This window comes from Hydra vulgaris, chromosome 01 (genome assembly GCF_038396675.1).
Source record: "Hydra vulgaris chromosome 01, alternate assembly HydraT2T_AEP".
NCBI lineage: Eukaryota > Metazoa > Cnidaria > Hydrozoa > Anthoathecata > Hydridae > Hydra > Hydra vulgaris.
This window is the reverse complement of record NC_088920.1, coordinates 3307238-3329840: the sequence shown is the minus strand read 5'-3', so window position 1 is coordinate 3329840 and position 22603 is coordinate 3307238. Positions and strand designations below refer to the sequence as shown.

The following is a 22603-nucleotide window of genomic DNA, read 5'->3' as shown; positions in this document are numbered from 1 at the left end:
TGAAAATGCAATTGAATAATACCTCAGTATGTTATAAAAGTAGTATGACATAGATACGTACATACATTTATCATAATGTACTAGTTTTTGGCATACAAAAGCATGGCAAACATTTTTTAAAGTAAAAAATTTGTAAAAACAATGTTTTCCACGCGACGATAACATCCTTTTTGCAGTGTAGAGTTTTTGTGCCGAGATGATGTGTTAACCATAAGAATTTTTTAAGGTTTATAAATATGCATTTTTACTTTGCACCACTAAAGTTTTGAAGGCAGGTTGATTTCTCTTTCAAACATATTTATTTAATTGTTTACATCTATTTTCAATCTACCTTTTAATTGAAAAACTTACTCTCTCATACTTAATTATCGTATTTCCAAGATATTTATATTTTAATACGTTAAAGAAAAACAAAAAAAATTAACGAATACAAAACTTCAATTTCGTGAAAGCGATATTTTCAAGTTGCAATATTCTTGTAAAAAATTTTCATACACAAATGGAGATGAAACAATATAAAATCGTTCGTTTTTATAAAATATTTCACCATTTTTATATTAATTTAAAACTTTTTGCATTAACATATAACAATTAAATATATAAATAGTTTGAAAATTATAAACACGTATCTATGAGCTATGTTATATTTAAAAGAATAAGCTTAGAGATAGAAATCAAAATATTATAAAAAATGTTACATTAAATTTAAAGGTTTATATATTTTAGCAACTTAATCTTGCATATTCATAATATAATTAATCTAATATATCCACAACAAAAAAAAACTTATTATCATCAATCCTATACAAAACCCAGTGGGCACAGGACCTAAATAAGACGTCTTTTGAACGTTCAAAAGATGTCCAAAACGTTCAAAAGACGTTTAAAAGACGTCTTTTTTACGTCCTGTGCCCACTGGGAAGACAGTCGTCGTAAGTTATTGTTTTAGAAATATATAAATTTAGTTTTAAAACAAAAAACTTTTTTAATAAAAACAAATTAATGAATATAAAACTGAAGAATTTACTTACGAATATATATTACTATATATAAATTATTTACGAATTTTTTAAAAACGTGAATATATTTTTTATTTAGTTGCTATGGATACCTAATTTTGCTTAGCAGCAACTAACTTTTATTAGTTGCATATGTTTTATTTGCGCTATGTACACTATTTAGCACTTGTTTTATTATGAGACCCTTGCTCGTGAAAAGCAAAACTTATTTAAGTTTAATATGATTAACTAGTGTTATTACACGTGCTTTTACACGTTGCTAGATAAACTTGTTTTCCTGTAGAAAAAAATTGTATTCTAGCCTATTTAATTAGTTTTTCTAAATAGCAGATTTTACGAGCGTCTCCAGAATTTTTAAAATTTGAATGTTTATATTGTTCCCATGCATTCACAATCATCAAAAATCTTTGACAATGTAATCTATAAGTAGTACAAGCTTAGCAAACAATAATTCACAAGAATTTGAAGTTGACAAAGTTGCAACTTTTCTTTGTTTTTAATGATGATTTTTGAAATTATAATGTAGATCTGCCGAGTTGTTTATTTTTACTATCCTTCATTAATGTGGTATTAAAATCATTTTCAAGCCAAGCTGAATTCTTTATAATAAACCTTGCACCGGTTAGTTTACTTTGAATCCATCTCTTAACATAATCAAAATAAATAAACAAAAGACTGTTGAGTCAAATAAATTAGTGAATTTTGCTTCTTGTGACACTCATGAAGCCTTAATAAAAACAGCATTTCAACATCTAAAATGAATAGCCACAACCAAAGCAACCAAAATAGATTATTAAATCAATTTGGTTTGACAAGCGCTAAATAAATAAGAACAAAATTTAAATTAGGATATATATATATATATATATATATATATATATATATATATATATATATATATATATATATATATATATATATATATATATTATTGTTCAGTAATACGTTTTGTATGACTAAGACCGTATTATATGTTTTCCACGTTTTTTAAAATTTTGTGCAAATAAATATTTTTGAGTGCAATTACAGACTTTTTGTTAGGTAAAAGAGTTCAAACGTAAAAGAAAACCTAAGTGGCGCCTAGTGGCAGCCAGACTTATGAAATTATTAAAGCAAACATATATAAGCTTTAAAATATCTGAGTATAAAAGCAAGATGTAGCAATAAAAAAAATATATTGTCAATTAAAAGCAAAAGTTTGACATTAATATATAAAAAATTAAGCATATTTAAATTTGCTATTAATATGTTAATTACATACCAATTTTAGTCTAACGACTTTTAAAATCTAGATAATATATAGAGTTATAATATAATATTTTCAAAAGCGCAATATTTTATGTAAATTTTATTTATTTCCATCGATTTTTTAAACAACATTTTTCTCTTTATAATTTTTTTTTTCTAAATTACATTTACGTCTACTTCAACCACAGCATTAGTATATTCATTAAAACTTTAAGTGTATATAAACGGTTTTAAATTGTTTTATAATGTCTTTATGTAGGTTCGACACCATTAAGGCATCAAAATTCTTATTTTGGTTTTTATACTTTTGTCCAGTCACTGGCCCACTGTGCGATGGTGAGTTCGTAAAACCTTTTTAAGAAAAAAAAAAACGTTAGGTTGTATATACTTAAAACTCGACGATCGAACTTTAAAAAAATCTTTTCACAAATTCGAATCAACCGTTTAGTTTTATAGAATGATATCGTAACTATCGCAACCGTTTTTATGAAATATAAAGTCTAATAAATGTCGAAAACGTCAATAATGTACCTCCAAATTGCTCACAAGTTAACAAAACATACATTAATTAAACATACAAAAGTTAACTGAACCAAATCTAATCTAATTATGCCTTTCCAGGTCTCACGAAGATTTTTTATGTTTTCTGAAAAGAATTTTTCGAAATGTATTTATTTACTCAGTTTTATTAGATTAATTATGGTATATTTATTTACTCAGTTTTATTAGATTAATCATGGTATATTTATTTACTCAGTTTTATTACATTAATTATGGTATATTTAATTTACTCAGTTTTATTACATTAATTATGGTATATTTATAGCGTTTAAAGTTGTTAGTTTAATTATATTTGAAAGTAGGGGAGAGTGGGGCACCATGATACATGGGGCACCATGAAACATTGTAACTGTGGAGGCATCTTAAGAGTTGTAACAACCACTTTTATATCGTAAAACAGTTACTAGTAGAGCTATGTTTTGAAAAAAACAAATTCTATCATTTGACATTTTTTGGTCTGTGAGGGGTCGAAATTTGTGTTTTTTTGATGACAAAGTAAATTATTACTTTTTAAAGCTCATAAGTTTTAAGGTACCTTATTCATTGTGTCTATCAGTAAGTAACATTATTTTGTAAACTTCAATACATAAACTTTTTACTTTATTAAACAAAATCATTAAAATAACAAGTTGATACTAAAAATAAAGCAACTGTTTTCTTTTAGCAAGTCTGGGGTAACTTGATAGAGCATTTGTGGGGGGCCCTAAAACTGTAGAATAGTACTCCACTGTGTCAAAAACAGTTTTTAAAATCATTTCTTTTAATATTTATAGCCAATTTTAAAAAAATTTATGTAAATAAAACACAAGGAGATCCCATTTCAATACAAAGTCATTATTTATTGACGCTTAAAAATGACATTTAAAACAATATATTATCTGGTCTTCTGAAATTTGACTTGGACAACTGGATGCATTATTTGGGTTATAAATATTATTTTGTTTATATATAAAAAAAAATTCTGCTTTTTCTTTTATGTTTTATACTTTTTATTTACTTTTTTAATGATGCTCATAGTGTGTTTCAAGGTACCCCATGGGTGGGGTACCTTGAAACAAATTTCTAATTTTACTTTAACTAGTCTTACAAGTTTAAACAGTTATATTTTGGTAGTTTATAGAAATTATTTTGTAGGCATAAATTTATTCTACAAATTAAACCAATTGCCTAAAAGAAAAGTGTATTAAAAAAATTATTGGGAAGCAAAAACCAAATGTGTCTCATGGTGCCCCACTCTCCCCTATTTGAGGCTTCACCATAAGGTTTAAATCACGCTAAAAGGTTGATAACATGTCAAAAAATAAATTATATAATTTCGTTGGAGAACATAAACTAATAATGTAGTTGATGTGAAATAAATAATAAATTATATATTTTCGTTGGAGAACATAAACTAATAATTTTATTGATGTGAAATAAATTAAACGAAAATAAAAAAATTAAAAAATCGATTTGGTTACTGTTATTTTGTCTGACAAAATTTTGTAATGACATTTTGTCATTAACATAATTTAAAAGCCACAAAAAATATGTAAAAACGCGTTTTTTTTTTAAAACAGAATTTACAGTTTGTAAATTATTATCAGTTACTTTAGTAATACCTATAAATGAAGAGAATATAAAGTTATATATTATAAATAATTTCATAAAAAATTTCTTATTATATAAACGTAACGAAGACAAGCAAACGATATATATATATATATATATATATATGTAAAATACTTGTATTTATTGTTTTCTTGATGTTTCCTATTTAAATAAGTTTTAAACCGTAACCGTTTTTTTTATAAAATGCTTAAATAACCTTTGAACAAATATGAAATATTTACAATAATTGAAAATTCCATCACAATTGCTATATTAAATAAAAGAAGCGCATTTATCAAATTGATATAAGTTTCGGGTGACTATTTTAAAAAGTTAATTATATAAAAAAAAAAAATTTAAAAAAATAAGTTTCTAAATTCTTAGAAAAGAAGTGTAACATTTATATAATATTAATTTAATATGTTAATCATCATGTTCTAACATATCTTTTTGAACGTCAAAACCTGCAACAGTTTTAACGCAATTTTCGCAATAGATTTTTATGGGGGGCCAAACAATTAGGTGGATGGCATTATACCTTGTTAATCGTTTATTTTGTGAATGTCTGGCCTTTTATTCTTTTATTTTCAATTCTTATGTTATCTTAGGATTGTTCTAAAATTGGGATTGTTCTAAAACGGTGTAAAATATCACTTTGAAATAAGTTAAGACATCACTAATTCATGAGAACATCTCTTTAAGAAAACATTTCCTCTAACAAAAGGTTGAGAAAATATAGTATTTTGTTAGACTAATGGGTTTTTAGACTAGATTTTGTTTGACTAATAAATTCCGCTATATTTTTTGAACTTTCAAGAATAAATAATCTCACACTATCATCCATTTTAGAGGCAAATAGGAGGAATTACTTATAAATTAAAAAAAAATGAAAAAAAAAAATATTATTCAAAAATATAAATAAAAATGTTTTAATTATATGTACAAAAGGTTAGATTTATATCCAACCTTTGGTAATAAAGACTTTTTTAATCATTAATGCTCTGAGGCGCAATGTATCAATTTGATATTTTAATTAAAAAAAAATACATCCCCGTTGAATTGAACAATAAATAATATCAAATTATGTCAACAAATTTAAAAATGTATTAACCAGATATAAGTTTTAAATTATAATCAAACTTATAATATGTAACAAATAATGGCGCAAAATCAATTCATATGAAGTGATTTAAACATGTTTGATGATGTAGAACAATAAAAGAAAGAAAAAATTAAAGCTACTAAAAAAGCAGAACACTAAGTCATTACTCAAAAACATGTACAAGATAAAAATGATTGACGCGTATCATTTCGATCAAGCGCACCTGACGGAGGGTTAAACTTTTGATGACTAACTCAAACCATGTAGTTAGTTTTAATAGTGTGTTGATATAAATTTTGCTTTTATTGCATGTCGACACAATCAGTTACAATTTTAAAAATGTTATATTTCGTTTACCGCGACGTTAAAAAATCCTAAACACCGAGATATTTATTGTAGGTATCGTATTAGCTTTATACAGCTTTTACATTCCATGTAAAAGCGAGCCTGACGCAACGAGTTAAACAAAAAAATATTTTCGCCTAAAAAGCATAATAAATTAACTAACTTTATAATAATGGTTTTTTTTTTAAAAGCTTTAAACTTAAAAAGAAAAAAAAAAATTTGAATCTATCTTTCCTTTTTCGATTGAGGATATATTATAAGAGCAGATGCACCTTGTTTTATTCTTTTTAACTTTTAACTTTGATAACAATCATTCAAACAAAAAGTAATCTGGTAATGCTATCAGTAAAAGTGTAGCTATACTGATTGCCTTACATTTCTGTTTAAAAATATGATTTTGTCTGGTAAGTTTGGTTTCTTGCATCTTCAATAAATTTAATTTGGATGAGAATTTATATCTCATCTAAATTCATGGTCCACAAATTGCTTCACTGATAGTATCAAAAAAACTATTCTTATCCAATAAAAGACCTCTTATGTCTCAATTGACAAAAAATGCTTAAAAAATCTCTTATTTTCTGAATGAAGCCATCTGTTTTGCATATTTATATTTTGAAATAAAACATTTTTGTTTAATATTTCTACAAAGGATTTTTTTAATTTTATAAACCAATATTCTGTCAAATTTAAACTATCAGACAAATTTATTTGGAATAACTTATCTGAACTATGATCTATTTGTGCTTTTGCAGTTGATGGTTTGTGATCAGATTCAAAACATTTATTTAAGGCACAAATTAAAAGTCAAACTGAGATCTGTTTGAGGCACACAAAAGTTATTTTAAAAACAAAAAAATCTTTATAAAAGTATTTATCTCTGCTTAAGATAAATTACAAAAAAAAAATAATAAAATAAATTGCTTTCACAAGGTCATAATTTATAAATATAGAATCATAATTGATTTCATCAAATGTAATTTTGGCGCATAACAGATAAAAACCATATAAATTGTAGATGAACAAAAATTGTTTCAAAAAAACCTAAAGCAAAAATAACTTTACTTAAAAACATCTAAACGAACCTGTGTCTTGTGATTTGATAATTAGTATAACCAGTGAACAAATTGAAAAGTGAGTAATATTTTACACAATAAAAATTATTTATTCAATCATTATATTAATATCACAATAACTATTACTATATTTTCATTTATAATACACAGAATAAATATATATAGAAACTAAATCTGTTCTCTACTTAGTTATAAAACATGTTAGCAACATTATACATGTTCGACCAGTAACTTTGTTTTCTTTTTATTTTTATAACTATTATAATTTAAAACTCTCGTAGCTTAAGTAAAGTTAAATGGGGAGCTTCAAAACTGTGATCAATCTTAACAATTTTAAATTAAATATCAAATCAAAATCAATAAAAAGCAGATTGCTATTTATTTGAAATTTTTATTTACTTAGGTTTTAGTTTTATTAATTTTTGTTATGAATGCCAATGTTCATTATTGCACCACAGACAATATAGATTAGAAACTTAGATAAAAACTATGATTTCGCCTAAATCTTATCTATTCTTGTGAAAATAAATTTGAAATACATTTTACAAAACTATATTACAAAAAAAATATTTAGATGGTGTTGAATACATGAAGTCTACTTGCATAATTACCCAGTAAACGCACAAACGTCTTTAAACGTCAAAAGAACGTTAAGACAAAACTTCAGATTTGGTCGATTATCCGTTTAGAATAAAATCCAGGTTAACGTTAAGAGAAAACATCCATAAAACATCTATATTCAAACGTATTTTAGAAGACTATTTTAGGATTATTAAACGTAATCTTGAAATTTATAAATAAGATATAATTATAAAAGTGATGAAATTTCTAAATAAAATCAAAATTGGAATTACACAGAACAACTTTACATATAGAGAATTTCGAAATGGAAGTTTCCGAAATTTCCTGTACCATCCTTGATTATTTTTGACATAAAAAAAGTAGTAACGTCGCGACATAACAGATGCAATGGTTTATACCAGCTCAGTTCCACCAATTTTCTCTAGCAAATGTAACTAAATTAAGCTAAAATGTATTTAAAATAAAAAAATAATTATTTAGTTATTAAACCTCTTGATTATTACAAAGATGAATACCTACTGTTACACAACCATACTAGCTTTTACAAAATGAATTTTAACTGCTTATAAAACTTATGTAAAAAGTTCTTGCAGCAGGACTTTCATAACAATAGACTAGCAACTCATTTTTTTTAACTGTGTCAATGTCGCCATCAATAATTTCTAAAACATCGGAGTCCAATGATATGTTGGCATTTAGTACAAAAGATTGTTGTGATAAGAGCTTTTTAACTTCCATGAATTAAAATGGTGCAATCGACATTCGTTTATTATTTATTTATAAGTCGTTTTGCTTTCAGTTGTTGTAAGGAAGTTAATCTTAAAAACATTAATCTTAAAGTCTTATCTAATAATTAATATGTTTTTCATTTCGTTTTAATTATGCCTATATAAACCGCGTGACTTAAGCTGTTATGTTAGTCTTCTGACCAATGGCTATATTACTTTATTATAATATAATAAATGTTTATGAAACGTCGATCAAACATTTAGAAGAGCGACTTATACTAGGCAATGGAAGCATAGGCTGACCAAAAGAATATTCAAAATCTTTTGGTTAACCTATAAAAAAGGGAAGCAAAACAGCCTACAAAAAGTAGTGCAGCAGGACTGACACACCTAGATTTATTCAAGAATGATTTGCCAAGAATGCTGACGAGGAATGAAGTGATAAATTCAGCAACACAACCCTCAGAAAAAAAACTTAATTTATAGTAACATAAACTAATGAAAGAACTGGTGAAGTCTTAACCCCCAAAGATGTTATTTAAAGGCTAGGACAAATAAGAAAAAGTAGAAACACAAAGAAAACAAAAGAAAATAAAACAGAGAGAAATAAAATAGCACTGACTATGATGATAATTTTTAGAAAAAATGAAAGTGTGGTAGAATGAAAAAAGCTTAGATCAGACACCCAGACTCAGATAAAACGATAAAAATAAAAAAATCTAGGAATGATTTAAAAAAGTTTTGTAAATTAATAAAATTGATATTATACTCACAAGCAAAACACGCCAGCTAAAGGGATCTAATGAGCATTAAATTATGCAAGAAAAAATATAACAATCATTTATCAATAGAAGTCACATAAATCAACAGTATAAACTTAAATCATAACTCAATAAGAAAAAAAAAAAGAAACCAATAATAGTAAAATAGTTTACAAACAATCCATTAGAAAAAATGTTCAGTCAAGTTATTTCTGTAAGTGTCTTTTGAAACGATTTATAAATCAATAGAAAGAAAATAAATCTAAAAGATGAAATATTATTATATGTGGTTACAATTGTTTTATACAAAGATTTTTAAATGTATAAATTTGCTTACCCCACATTCTAGAGTAATTATCATAAAAAATGCAGGGTCTAAATTTTTTTCATAAAAACAAAAATGTAAAATCACCATAGATTACAAGCAGTATAAGAAAATCTTCAAAACTCAAACAAAAATTATACATATATTACTAAAAAGTAAAAACAATCGAAAGTAAAATCCTCAACAAAAATTATGCAAATAAATAACTAAGACTTAAAAAAGTAAAAAAAAACAAAAAACAAACCGATGTATTCAAAAAAAACAACAAGTATGCACGTTTTAAGGCAATTTACTGGTAACATGAAAACCAAGTCAATTTAACACAAATTAATTCTTCGATTAGATATATGTTTATAATATAATATTATTTTATAAGATGAAATTTATTTATAGAATTTTTATGTTCTTATAAAAAAAAAGAACCAGTTTCTGTCTGATCAAACAATTTTTTTTGAGGCCCAAAACTGAATTACTATGATGCCAAAAACATATATAAAAAAGCCTGTAAACAAGCTGTAAATAAAGAGGAAGAAGGTAAGGTTGTGCAAAAAATAAGAAAGCATTAAGAAAATCGATGCTAAAGAAGATGAAATAACAGAGTTTGAGTGCAAAAGAACTGCAATATTACTAAAAGATAAAGATTTATTTGTTGTCAAAATTGAGCAGTGTACAAGAACTGGCTGGCCTTGTGACAGATCTGCAAAAAAAAAAAACTAATGTCAAAACATGCCTAAACGAATTTGGAAAGGAAGGAGACAGAATTTAAGAAAAATATTTTGTTCTACTTTATTAAAGCAAAAAATTGAGATCATAAATGCGGAAATAAACAGAAAATAAACAAAACAGTAGTATGCTGCTGAAAGCCAAATTAAAAAAAATCGTTATTGAAAACTTTTTTTTTAAAACTATGCAGAATAATAAAGTAAACAAATTAAAATTAATATTCTTTTCTGTTCATTCTAATCATTTTCAATGCTGAATACTGGTGAAATAATTGTTTACAATCTGATACAATAGTTTTAGGGTAAAATGGTTGGTAAAAACATTTTTAACTTCAATGTTATTTTTAGTCACATGAGGAGCAGCACAAAAAATTTTTTATTATTTCCTTGCAGAGTGTGTAATGTCATACCTGCAAAGTTACGAGATTATATCACAATATTTTGCAAAATAATGGATTTTTAAAGATAAATGATAAAAATGCCTTATAAGACAATTATGTGGTACTAAACCTATTATTAAAATGTATTTAAAAAAATGCAAATTAAAAGTTTTATATATAAAAACTAAAATACAAAAATTTTGAAATAATTTGTAACAAAAAAGTTTTTTTGCCTCGCTTACCCAAATCTAAAATAAACAATTTAAATGTATAGAAATGTATAGTAGCCGCATATCATAGTTACAAAAATAAAAAAAATTAAAGTAAAGTTTATATATTTACGTATTCTTTTCAAGAGCTTAATGTAAGAAGTTAAACAGACAGCTATGTCGTACTAAATTTCGTAACTTATATAACACGTTTATCCTAATAGTAATAATTTATAACTGTGTAGATATTTTTTTGTAGGGATCAAGAAAGTACAAGAGAGTAAAGTTCCAAGGTCAATACTCCAGACTTTTAAGACTAAAACCAAGTCTCCAGACCAACATCTCGTAAAAGAACCCATATTTCTTTAGCAAACTATATTCTGTTATTGTTTTGTGTTTGATATAAAATGGGCATTATTAATAGAAAAAGTTTTGGGGCTTATTAGTTCTTAGCCTCTAAACCCTCACTTGTTTCATCCACGTTTATAAATGTTCCAAAAACAACAACATTAAAAGTGCTATTAAAATAAGATTTAAACCAGATTTAAATGATTAAAACCGTTTTTCATGCGTCATCTTTTTTTTTTAAAGCAAAATTTTTGATTGGATATCATTTATAATAAAAAGCCTAGCACCTACTGCACTCAGCTGAGCTCATAAATTTTGGTTGAAAATTTTTGTCTATATATGATTGTAATTTAAAGTAGATCACATGTGCGACCTAGTGCAGCCTAATGTTATTCTGCTTATGTAAAGGTAAGTTTAAATTTAGATAGTGTTAACCTGAATACTTCAAGTCTACTTGCATAATTAAGTTCACCTGACCACTGTCATAACAACTGTGATTTAGCTTAAATCTCACCTATTTTCGTAAAAATGAATTTTAAACAATATTTAAAATAATGTATTTACAAAAAGAATATTTAGTATTAACCTGAATACTGGTAGTCTACTTTGCACAATGTTATTGGATAATGGGATAAAATCCTCTATTTTGATAATTCTAATTTATGCATGTTTAATTGTGAAGCATCGAAATAACTTAAGAACACTAATATTAGCTTGTTTTAGCTACAAAGAAGTATGAAAGTTTCTGTCTGCTCAATGAAAATAAAAAGCAAAGATAAAATTATTATTTATATATATATATATATATATATATATATATATATATATATATATATATATATATATATATATTTATTTATATGTGTATAAATAATGGTGCCTCCTTGTATGTTTTTATGCATGCATGTATATATACAAGGAGACACAAATATAAGAGCATTTAGATCAGCAATCTAACATGATACTAATTTATTGAGCTGGAAGGGCTTCTGTATATACATTGAAGTTGACTGAGTGTTTGGTTCTCAAAACAATAGCTATTTTTTTATTATTCTTTGTTTTTTTTTTAATTTTAAGAAAAAAATTCTTTAAATGTTCAACACAATAAGACTCAAGCTCACACATATATCTATACTATTAGGCCATTACCTAAAGTAAAATTTTACTATTTATATTTTATAATATTTATTGTACACATTACTCTATAATAAAACGTAATAACAACGTAATTACATAATCGCAAATTGTGCATCGCACTGCTGCTGTTTCCAAAAGATATCAAAAGTTAACTTTGCATTTTGGAAACTTTTAAAATTATCCTCCAAATAACCTCGTAAATATTGTCTGTCATAATCTAACCCTACTCACATGGATTAAGCAATTATGGATTCTTTTACAATGATTGCGTCCAGCAATATAAAGCCTGGTTAACAGCTCTAGAGATGCTGTTGTAAAGCATCTTGTATAGGCGGTATGGTGCTAAACAATAATTTTTTGAAAAGTAGGTTTATTTAGATTCGATTACACTACTATAAAAACAGAATATTTTAAATAAATAAAATTCTTGCAAAACTTTGTACATTGTCATTCTCTTTAAAAATAATTGTAACTTATTTTTGCACTCTCTACTTTGTACAATTTTACCCCCAGTATTAATAACCTTTTAAGGCCCTGTAACTTTTTATCAGTTAACTTTTTGCCATATAGTGTTTTTGTACTTTTTGCTTCATTTATATTGAGCTCTGCATAGGTGTAGAATTTATAAGATTTTGAAAAAAAAAATTTGTTGCTATGGACAGGGCTCCATAGCACAGTGGGACAAAATCTAGTTTTTTGTGCTAAAATTATTTTCGTAGTTTTTTTTATTAGAATAATTATATTTATATATAAAATGCATAAATAAAGTAATAAACATGTAATTATATAATATAAAAAAATATATACTAAAAAATTTAAATTTTTTGTTATATATAAATGTTTGAAGGATATTGGAGGATAGTTTATCTGATACCTAATAGTAAAGGTTAGTAGCAAAAAAAATATTGAAAACTGTCTGTTTTTGATGCATAAAAACTAATGATTACACTTACGCTAAATTGTTTTTAAAAGTCTGAGTTATATATTTTAAAAAGAAAGTCAATAAAGTTAATTTAAAACAATAGTAGCGTAAGAAAGTTGATAAATTAAAAATGCAAAATAGCGTTTTGGAACACATGTCAAATTAACGTGTAAATAACTGCATAAAATTACGCTTAAACTAATATTTAATGTTTTATTTAACTAGATATTTCCTTTAATGAACATGTCTTCACCATTATGACAAATTTTCACAGTGCAATGCTGACATTTATTTTTTGGTATTTTGGCACACACTGTTCTACTGTGCATAGGTATAGAAATTATAAGAAAATTGTGTTGCTATGGTCAGGAGCTAATTTTCATGGACCATGTGTGTGATTTTGAAGGCTGGTCTGAGCCTTAAAATAAATGTTTTAACTTTATCAACATGTCTACCAAGTATTATATTTTCATCCTAAATAGCACCATTTGTTTACACTATTGTTAATTGTTTTAAATAAATTAGTCTGATACAGAAATTTTTAAGAAAGTTGTTAAAAGATCTTTTTTATGTTATTTTAGAATTTTTATTTTAGACATGTGCCATATAATATCACACTGTAAGTTTGGACCTGTTGTAAAAACAGAATACTTAATAGTTACTTTTTATGCATATCTTAATCTTGTTATGGTTTATTTCATCTTACGCCATAGAGTATAAGTTTAATAGATTAAAAAAAATTTAGAAAACTTTTAGTTGCACGTTTCTGATAGTTGTCAATTAATGTGGAAATAACATAAAATTTTAAGCATCATAAACTCTTTAAATCTCTTACTATTCCCTGTATAGAATACTTATGTAATTTTTTAGCTGGTTTTTTTAAAACCTCCTCTCTTTTATATAAGGTCTCTTTTAAATAAACATTGTAAATGTCATTGGACCTGCTTAAGCAGCTAAATTTTAGCCTCCTTCATATTGTCATATGGTTGCATCTCTTTTTCTTTTCTATAAATAGCACCCTAGCCATTATTTCAACAGGCTTTCACTGCTTGTTCCATTAACTAAAACTTAATCCTGCATGCATCTGCAATTTAAATAAGTCCAATTGTTTTACTGTTATTACTTCTTCATGCTCAAAATTCATTTGGTTTTTTTCATCATTAGTTTAGAACCCTTTCTTTTCTTTATGTTTTCCTGACTCATACAATTGACAGTTTAAGCCATCTGTTAACTGTTTTAGTTACTATATTAAACATACATAGATTCTGCATTTGGACATAATATAGTATTTTCTTAAAATATCTTGTCTATGGAATGTCTACACTGAGTATCTAATGTTATTTGCCAACAAATCATGAAAGCCTTTTTTTTAAACATAAAAATGGTACACAAGATTTTTATTTTTTACATTTTAAAACTTATAAGAATGTTTTACAAGGAAAGCAAACACAGCTTAAAGACATATTGATAAGGCAAATATTTTCTATTTTTTTGCTTTGCTCACATGCTTATTTTTTATATTACACAAAATTGTGTAATTTTTGTAATGACAAAACAAAATCATTAAACTGAAAAAAAAAAAAAAAAATTTTTTTAAAGAATATAAATAACAATTTACTAAAATATAAACTTTCTTACCTAAAATCCATATTATTCCAGTTTGACCAATCTTTCTGTTCCCAGAGAACAAGTTTCCTAAGATATATTTTAATGAACATATATTTTAATGAATAATATAATATATATTTTTAATACAACATAACGCTTGTTTCATTTTACAAAAGTTTAAAAACAATTTTTTAAAAATAAAAGTTTTTTTTTAATTTTTGATAGACTGTCTGCCTCAACCAAACTTTCAGGTGATGTAGCAATACTTTCTTGCTGCAGCAGGTTATAAGATAACTGATGTAGGACCACTCCCTTGGAGCAGCAGACTAAAAAATAGTCAATGCAGCAAAACTTCCTTGAAGCAGCAGGCTATAAGATAGTAAATGTAGCACCACTACATGCATGTTTTATATTCAAAAGATAAGAAGTTTTCATTTTTATTATCTCTTAATTCCACTAGTTGCATTCTACCTGATAAAGCCAACAAACAAGTTGATCCATTGCTTGACATTAATATCACTCCAGCTTGTCTAAAGTAAATCTAAAATGATTTCCTGAGTAGATTCTTATACAGCTTGAGGTCCGGAAAACATACCTGTTTTAGTCTTGGAGAAGTGTTTTTAAGAGCTGTTGTCTATACTTTTAAAACTATTTAAAAAGTGCTTTTAAGAGTCTTGTTTTCTAGCCTGCTGGAAAGCAGCATATTTTAGCAGCACCGATTTTTTAAAAATTCTGGAAAGCGATCTAACTCATCTTATCACCATCTCATTAGTCTTCTTACTATAATAAGCAATGTTTTTGATTAATGTCTTTAATTAACAAATACCTAATCTCTTATCTTGAATCTAATAACTTACTTTCTGACCATCATTATGGACTTTGATCTTCTCATTCTACTGCTAATTTGTTAACAGTAATAACTGATAGGTTTTATTGTGCATTTGATAGATGTGGAGAGGTTAAAGTTTCTCGCTCTAAACACTTCTAAAGTCTTTGATAAGGTTTAGCATGCTGGTCTTCTCCATAAGCTATCTTCTTAAGATGTATCTGGTAACATCTTTAAGGTTACTGAATCCTTCCTTACTAATTGTAGTATAAAAGTTAACCTCAATGTACAGTACTCATCTTCATATCCTGTAACTTCAGGGGTACCTCAAGGTGTTATCCTTGGCCCTATACTCCTTTTAATTTACATTACCAATCTCCAAGAAATTCTCACATCTAAGGTGACATTGTTTGCTGATGATAGTACCATTTATTCTTGTCTTGATAAGAAGCCAGCACTATCTGATTGCTTGGAGAAGGCATTTGAGCTTAAATAGGATCTAATTTCTGCAACAGCAGTAAAGTAAAACTTCACCAACTAAACACAGTGACTGGTGAACTTTAATTCAAATAAAACTCAATATTTTTCAGCCAATCATCATTGCAACAACATAGATCTTCCTATGTTAATAACAGTAATATACTTGATGAGTCAGCTACCCTTCATCTTCTAGGATTAACTCTTACTTTCGATCTTTCTTAGAAACCAAATATCAAACCGATTGCAAAATTAGCATCTGCTAAGGTTGCATCACTTCATTATGCTTTTCACTTTCTTACTCAGGATTCTATTCTATATCTCTAAAAATCTTAAATCTGTCTTTGTATGGAATACTGTTGCCATAATCGCCATATCTATCTTGCAAAGACGCCCTATCTTTTTTAAACTAGGTGCAAAAACGCTTTGTAAACATAGTTGGACCTTCTTTTGCAGCCAACCTACAACCTTTATAACATAATTGTAATGTTGCCTTTCTTTCCCTTCTCTATAAATACTATAATGGATACTGCTCTAAAGATCTAATGTCTCTAGTGCCATCTTCTAAAATACATTCTCATAATACTAGTCATTCAATTAAGTCTCATCCATTTACTGTTGCTAAGTGCTCAAAAAATCTAATTTTATAGTTTTTTTCCTCGAAGCATTAGTTCTTTGGAATTTGGTTCCTTTATCTTGTTTTCCTGATTTATATAATTTGCAATCTCTTAAGGTGTTTGTCAATCATTATATTGCTCTAAAGAATTCATCTTTTCTGTTTCAGTAACTTCCAAATTTAATAGTGGTTGCTTCCAGCCTTGTTTAAAGTGCAAATGTTTATATATATATATATATATATATATATATATATATATATATATATATATATATATATATATATATATATATATATATATATATATATATATATATATATATATATAAAACGACAGAAAATTGTAATTGAAACAAAAACACAATTGCCTAATAAGTGGAAATTGTTTATCAAAAAACGTGGTATATAAATGTGTTGAATACTTTTGTTATCAAAAGACACATGGTGTCTTTTGAAAACAAAAAGTATTCAAAAGACACCATGCTGTCAAAATATATATGGGAATTAAAAGATAAAAATATTGATGATTTTATACTGAATTGGTCCATCCTTAAAACAGCACTTGCATATAACAACTTTGCTAAAAAATGCATAATATGCCTACAAGAAAAATTTGAAGTTATTACACATGCAAACCAAGAATGTTTATTGAACAATAAATCGGAATTAATTACTAAATGCAGGCATGAAAAAAAGTTTCTCCTAAAAAACTATAAAAATAAGTAAACTCAAATAATAATTACAAAAAACCCCCCTTTATGAAAAATATTTTTTTAAAAAAACAAAAGTAATAAATTCTTAAGAGTTGTTTTTTTATTTTGTCAGCATGTTCCACAAATGTATGAAAAATTACAGTAGTTAAAAAATTTGAGACTTCCTGTAATTGAATTTTTGGTATAAATTGAAGTATGTATACTATACGTATACGTTATAACTTAATCTATCCTTAGTTTTGTCAGCTTTAAAACCACAAACAAGCGAAAAGCCATTTTTTACGACAAGTTTGTTTCCTTAGCTGTAGACTATATATATATATATATATATATATATATATATATATATGTATATATATATATATATATATATATATATATATATATATATATATATATATATATATATATATATATATATAGTCTACAGCTAAGGAAACAAACTTGTCGTAAAAAATGGCTTTTCGCTTGTTTGTGGTTTTAAAGCTGACAAAACTAAGGATAGATTAAGTTAAAACGCAATAATTTAATTACGGGAAGTAATTAAAACCACAAAACAGCAAATTAAAAGATTTAAAAATTTACAAACTAGATTCAGAATGTTTTTAAAAACATTCCAAATGTTTTTATTTTTATTTTTTAACTGTAAAACATGTGCGGAGAGTAGCTACATTGACTATCTTATAGCCTGACTCACAACAGAGTGCTGCTACATCGACTGACAAATAGCCAGACTCGCAACGGAGTGCTGCTACATAGACTGAGGGTCTGGTTGGGGCAGGTAGTCTATGAAATAATTAGTATATATATATGTGTGTATATGTATATATATACATATATATATATATATATATATATATATATATACATATATATATATATATATATATATATATATATATATATATATATATATATATATATATATATATATATATATATATATATATACATATATACATATATATTAGTGATGTAACAATAGCACATTTGTGATGGATGACAATGCCAATATGTGGAAAAAGACCAATGCTGATATTAACTAATTATTAAAATGTTAAGAATAATAATAACACCATACCACTTTAAGTTAAAATTTACTTAAAATTCTGTAACTGTACTTAATTAGTAATTTAGATATCTTACCAAAAATCATATAGAAATATAAAAGCCTGTACTTGAAAACATATAGATAACAATGCTTAAATAGGTTACTTTTAGGTTTAATAATAGAACATCACAAAATATAATTATTCTAAAAGCAACATTATGGAAATAAAATTATAAGTACATTCAGCTGTTAAATTAAAGCTTATACACATCATCTTGAGAATAAACAAATTTGCCTATAAACAAAGTCAATATCAACTATTTCTTAAAAAAATTCCAAGTTAATTTATTATTTAATTGCAGGGGCGTGGTGGCTCTAAAAAGCCCATGCGGGATTTTCATTAAAAGGCCTATATATGCGGGATTATACTATATATGCTTGATGTAAAGGCCCATACGAAAAAAAATACACACACATATATATATATATATATATATATATATATATATATATATATATATATATATATATATATATATATATATATATATATATTTATATATATATATATATATATATATATATATATTTATATATATATATATATATATATATAAAAGAGCTGACCTTATTTTAATAAATCATTAATACAAACTAACAAGTTGAGATAATACTATTTGTAATTAATAGTATTGTTTGTAATACTTCGAAATAAAAAATGGCTACAACACGATGTAGCGACCATGTTATTGTGTTGATTTTCTTAAAACACAACTTTACCGCAAGCAAATACGATTAGTATTTTGTTGTTTGAAGAACATAGCCCAACACAAAATTAAAAATCAAAGATTTTATTTTTTTCTATTATTATATAATGAAATATATTTTATTGTATAATAATATAAATTTTTTTAAATTATACATAATTTTGTTCTAAATAAATATTGAAAATCTTGAAAAATAAGAAATTCTTTTTATAGATAGTTTATGCTTTAGTTCGATGTTTTATTCGATAGATAGTTTATAGTTTATTCGATAGATAGTTTATAGTTTTATTCGATAGATAGTTTATAGTTTAGTTCGATGTTTTAACCTTTCTTAACATTTTCGCATGAACTCACAACAGCAAAAATGCCGCTTTAAAAATGGTGCCGTTATTGACATAATTTAAACATAAAAGTTTTTATAACGTAGTTTTATTTAGCAGTTACTTAATTGAAAAGTATTTCATATTTTTAAAAAAATGCTATTTTATTGTTTTTTCATTTCAAAAAAAAAACAAAAATAAAATAATGAAAATAAGAAAATTTAAAGCCATGGAATCTTTATAATTCATTTTAAACTTACCTATAATTAATAGTAATAAAAATGTGTCGTAAATATATAAAGTGTATAGTTGTAATATCAAATTTATTTGAAAATATTTGCGGTACTCCCACACCTCAATTAAAATAAATTAAAATATATGGTTTTACACTATTTTTAAAAGGTTATTTATGTTATACATATTTTTAAACTCGTGGGAGTTACATATTAAAAACATGTGCAAGTTATTTTAATTGATAGCGGGGAGTAATTTTATGGTTATCTTAATTGTTATTGACATGTATAAATACTCAAGAAAATTGACTCAGCGAGTAAAATGATATGAGTAACAAATTTACTAATAAGATATTTTTTTATTATAATATTTCAACAAAGATTCGAACAAAGCACTTAAAAGGTACTTTTTTTTTTTGTTCATTTATAATTGTTAATGTATTCTAAATTTTGTTCAATTTTAATTACGTGTGTATTAGTGTGTGATTTATCATTTTTTTTCCAAAAAAATATGAAAAAACAGAAATCCGGATGGGAAAAGAAGAAAGAAAAAATTCGAGCTGAGTTAAAGATATTGCAATCGGGACAAAAAACTCTCCCTGGATTCTTTGCATCATCATCAACTACTCCTATATAATCTGATTCTGATGATACCTTTGAAGCAATTACAGACGAGGTTTCTAGCCACATTAATTCAGTTGACTTTTCAATTTCGAAAACGTCAGACCATATTAGTATTCAATCCCTCCAAACATTGGATAACATAGATGATTCAATTAAACTTTGGCAAAGGCCAGCAACAGGACAAGAGGTAAGTTTTATAACTTGTACCCATCCAATTCAACCAAGCTCTGTAAAGAATACAGTATCCGCAGGTTATAAACGCAATATTGATAACGAACAAGATGAAACTACACGTACATGGCTCAGCTTTAACCAGAAGAGAGAGAAATATTTTTGCAGTGTATGTATATGTTTTAATGGTGATGCTAACAACATTTTCGTGACTGGATGTCCGTTAGACCCAACCGGAAGATCGCACCATCAACACAACATTAATAGACATGAGCTATCAGTTGCCCACTCTGCAGAATTAGACGCATTCCTTATCTCTAAAGCAGGAAAATCCACTCGTCACCTTCTAGACCAAGGGATTAAAACAGTTGTAGACCAAAACCGTTTTGTTCTTAAAAGCATAATAAAAGCATTTTGCACTCTTGTTATGCAAGGCCTACCATGGCGTGGGCACCGAAACGAAAATGCTACCGCCATTTTGGAACCTTATTTGCGGCATGGAAACATTCAAGCCTTGTTAAAACTTCTTATAACAGTGGATCCAATGCTTAATGAACACTTGAGGCAGCTTTCAGCCAACGAAAAGACATCACAAAAATGTAACTTTGGTAAAAAATCTGGTGCAGTTGGCAGAGGATCAAAAATTACCTGGCTTAGTAACGACACCTTTGATGCACTACTGAAAGTTTTCACTACTCAAATGCAAAAGTGAATTATAAGCCTAGTAAATAAAAATGGTGTTTTTAGTATACAAGCTGATTCAACAACAGATATAGCTCTGTGCAACCAGATGTGTCATGTAATTCGTACCATTCAGAAGCAATACCAAGTGGAAATTGATGAATACGTTTCTTACATTCCATTACACAATGTCATTGAAGAGAGGTTGATTGATATGTGTGAAATAACTCGTGGAAGAGCAACAAATTTACTTACAGACATATCTAATATATTGGACAAAACAAACCTTGACTGGAAAGCAAATTGCATTGCACACTGTTTCGACGGTGCATCAGTGATGACAAAGCTTGCGGACCATTTTCGTGAAGCTACTCACGAAAATGGTCCGCAAGACTTTATATCAAGTGATTAATAAATTTAATTTGTGTAAACAGAAATATTGTAAATGATTGTGGAATTTCCATAAAATTTTGAAAAAATTAAAATTTGCCAAAAGGCCCATACTTAGATGAAAAATGAAAAGCCCATGCGGGAATCCCGCATAGCCTCTGGGGCCACCACGCCTCTGTTTAATTGTTATTATAATGCAGGATAATAGTATTAAATGCTGTTGGTTGGAAAAGTCAGTAAATTAATAAAAAAAAGGCCCATACCGATACCGATTGTGCAAAAAATAGCTGATTGAGCAAATGCCAATTAATTGGTACATCACAACTATATATATATATATATAATATATATATATATTTTTATAAATATTTTGGAAAACATAAAAATTTTCAATTTAAAAAAATAATGTGAAAAAATGCTAAATACTCTAAAAACAATTTTAACAAAATATTTCTTAGCAGTCATATGAAAATTAGTATTTTCATTACAAACAAGTATTGTTTTTGTAACTCCTGTGAAAGTAAAGAAAGCTTTATTTAAAACAAATGCTGCACTTAATTTTAGTCATAAGGCTAAAATCAAGTTTTTTAGCTGGTTTTTTCCAGCCCTTAACTTATCATTAAAAAAACACACTCAAGTAAATATAAAAAAATATAATCCTCTTTGACAATTTGGAAAAAAAGCATGCATTATAAACAAATATAAGAAACATTTAGTTACTCTATTGAAAAGTGATTTGTGTATTAAAAATCCCTCATAAAAATTAAAGTAAATTTAAATGTAAATATAAAACTTTTTCAAAATAATATTTCATTTTGTGGACTCATCACAATCTTTAATAGTCTAGAAAAAAAAAATTTAACTATCTTGTTGATGAGATTTTAAAAACGCTCCTCATGTCATAAACTTATATTGTCAACAAATTTGATAAAAAGTTATATGTTATATTTTATTAACAAAAACTCTTAAAAAAGACTCTGCAATCCTTTTTGTAAAAACAGATATGCTACCAAGTACTGTGTTAATGAAAGTATTTTATTGAAAAGTTGATACTTTAATCATTTGTGAAAAAAG

At 26.2% G+C, this 22603-nt stretch overlaps 1 protein-coding gene across 4 annotated transcripts in view; it reads right to left on the bottom strand.

Annotated features, from left to right (window-relative positions):
- LOC136075021 (NACHT, LRR and PYD domains-containing protein 12-like) overlaps positions 1 to 22603 on the bottom strand; it is an 86414-nt gene that overhangs the window by 2088 nt on the left and 61723 nt on the right. For 3 of the 4 annotated variants that reach the window (XM_065787229.1, XM_065787228.1, XM_065787231.1), the window contains one exon: positions 14691 to 14747. In XM_065787229.1, the coding sequence (XP_065643301.1) occupies positions 14691 to 14747 (57 nt within the window). Of the gene's footprint in view, positions 1 to 7829; positions 7965 to 14690; positions 14748 to 22603 lie in introns of those variants that run through there. The other variant, XM_065787232.1, reaches the window with a different exon arrangement.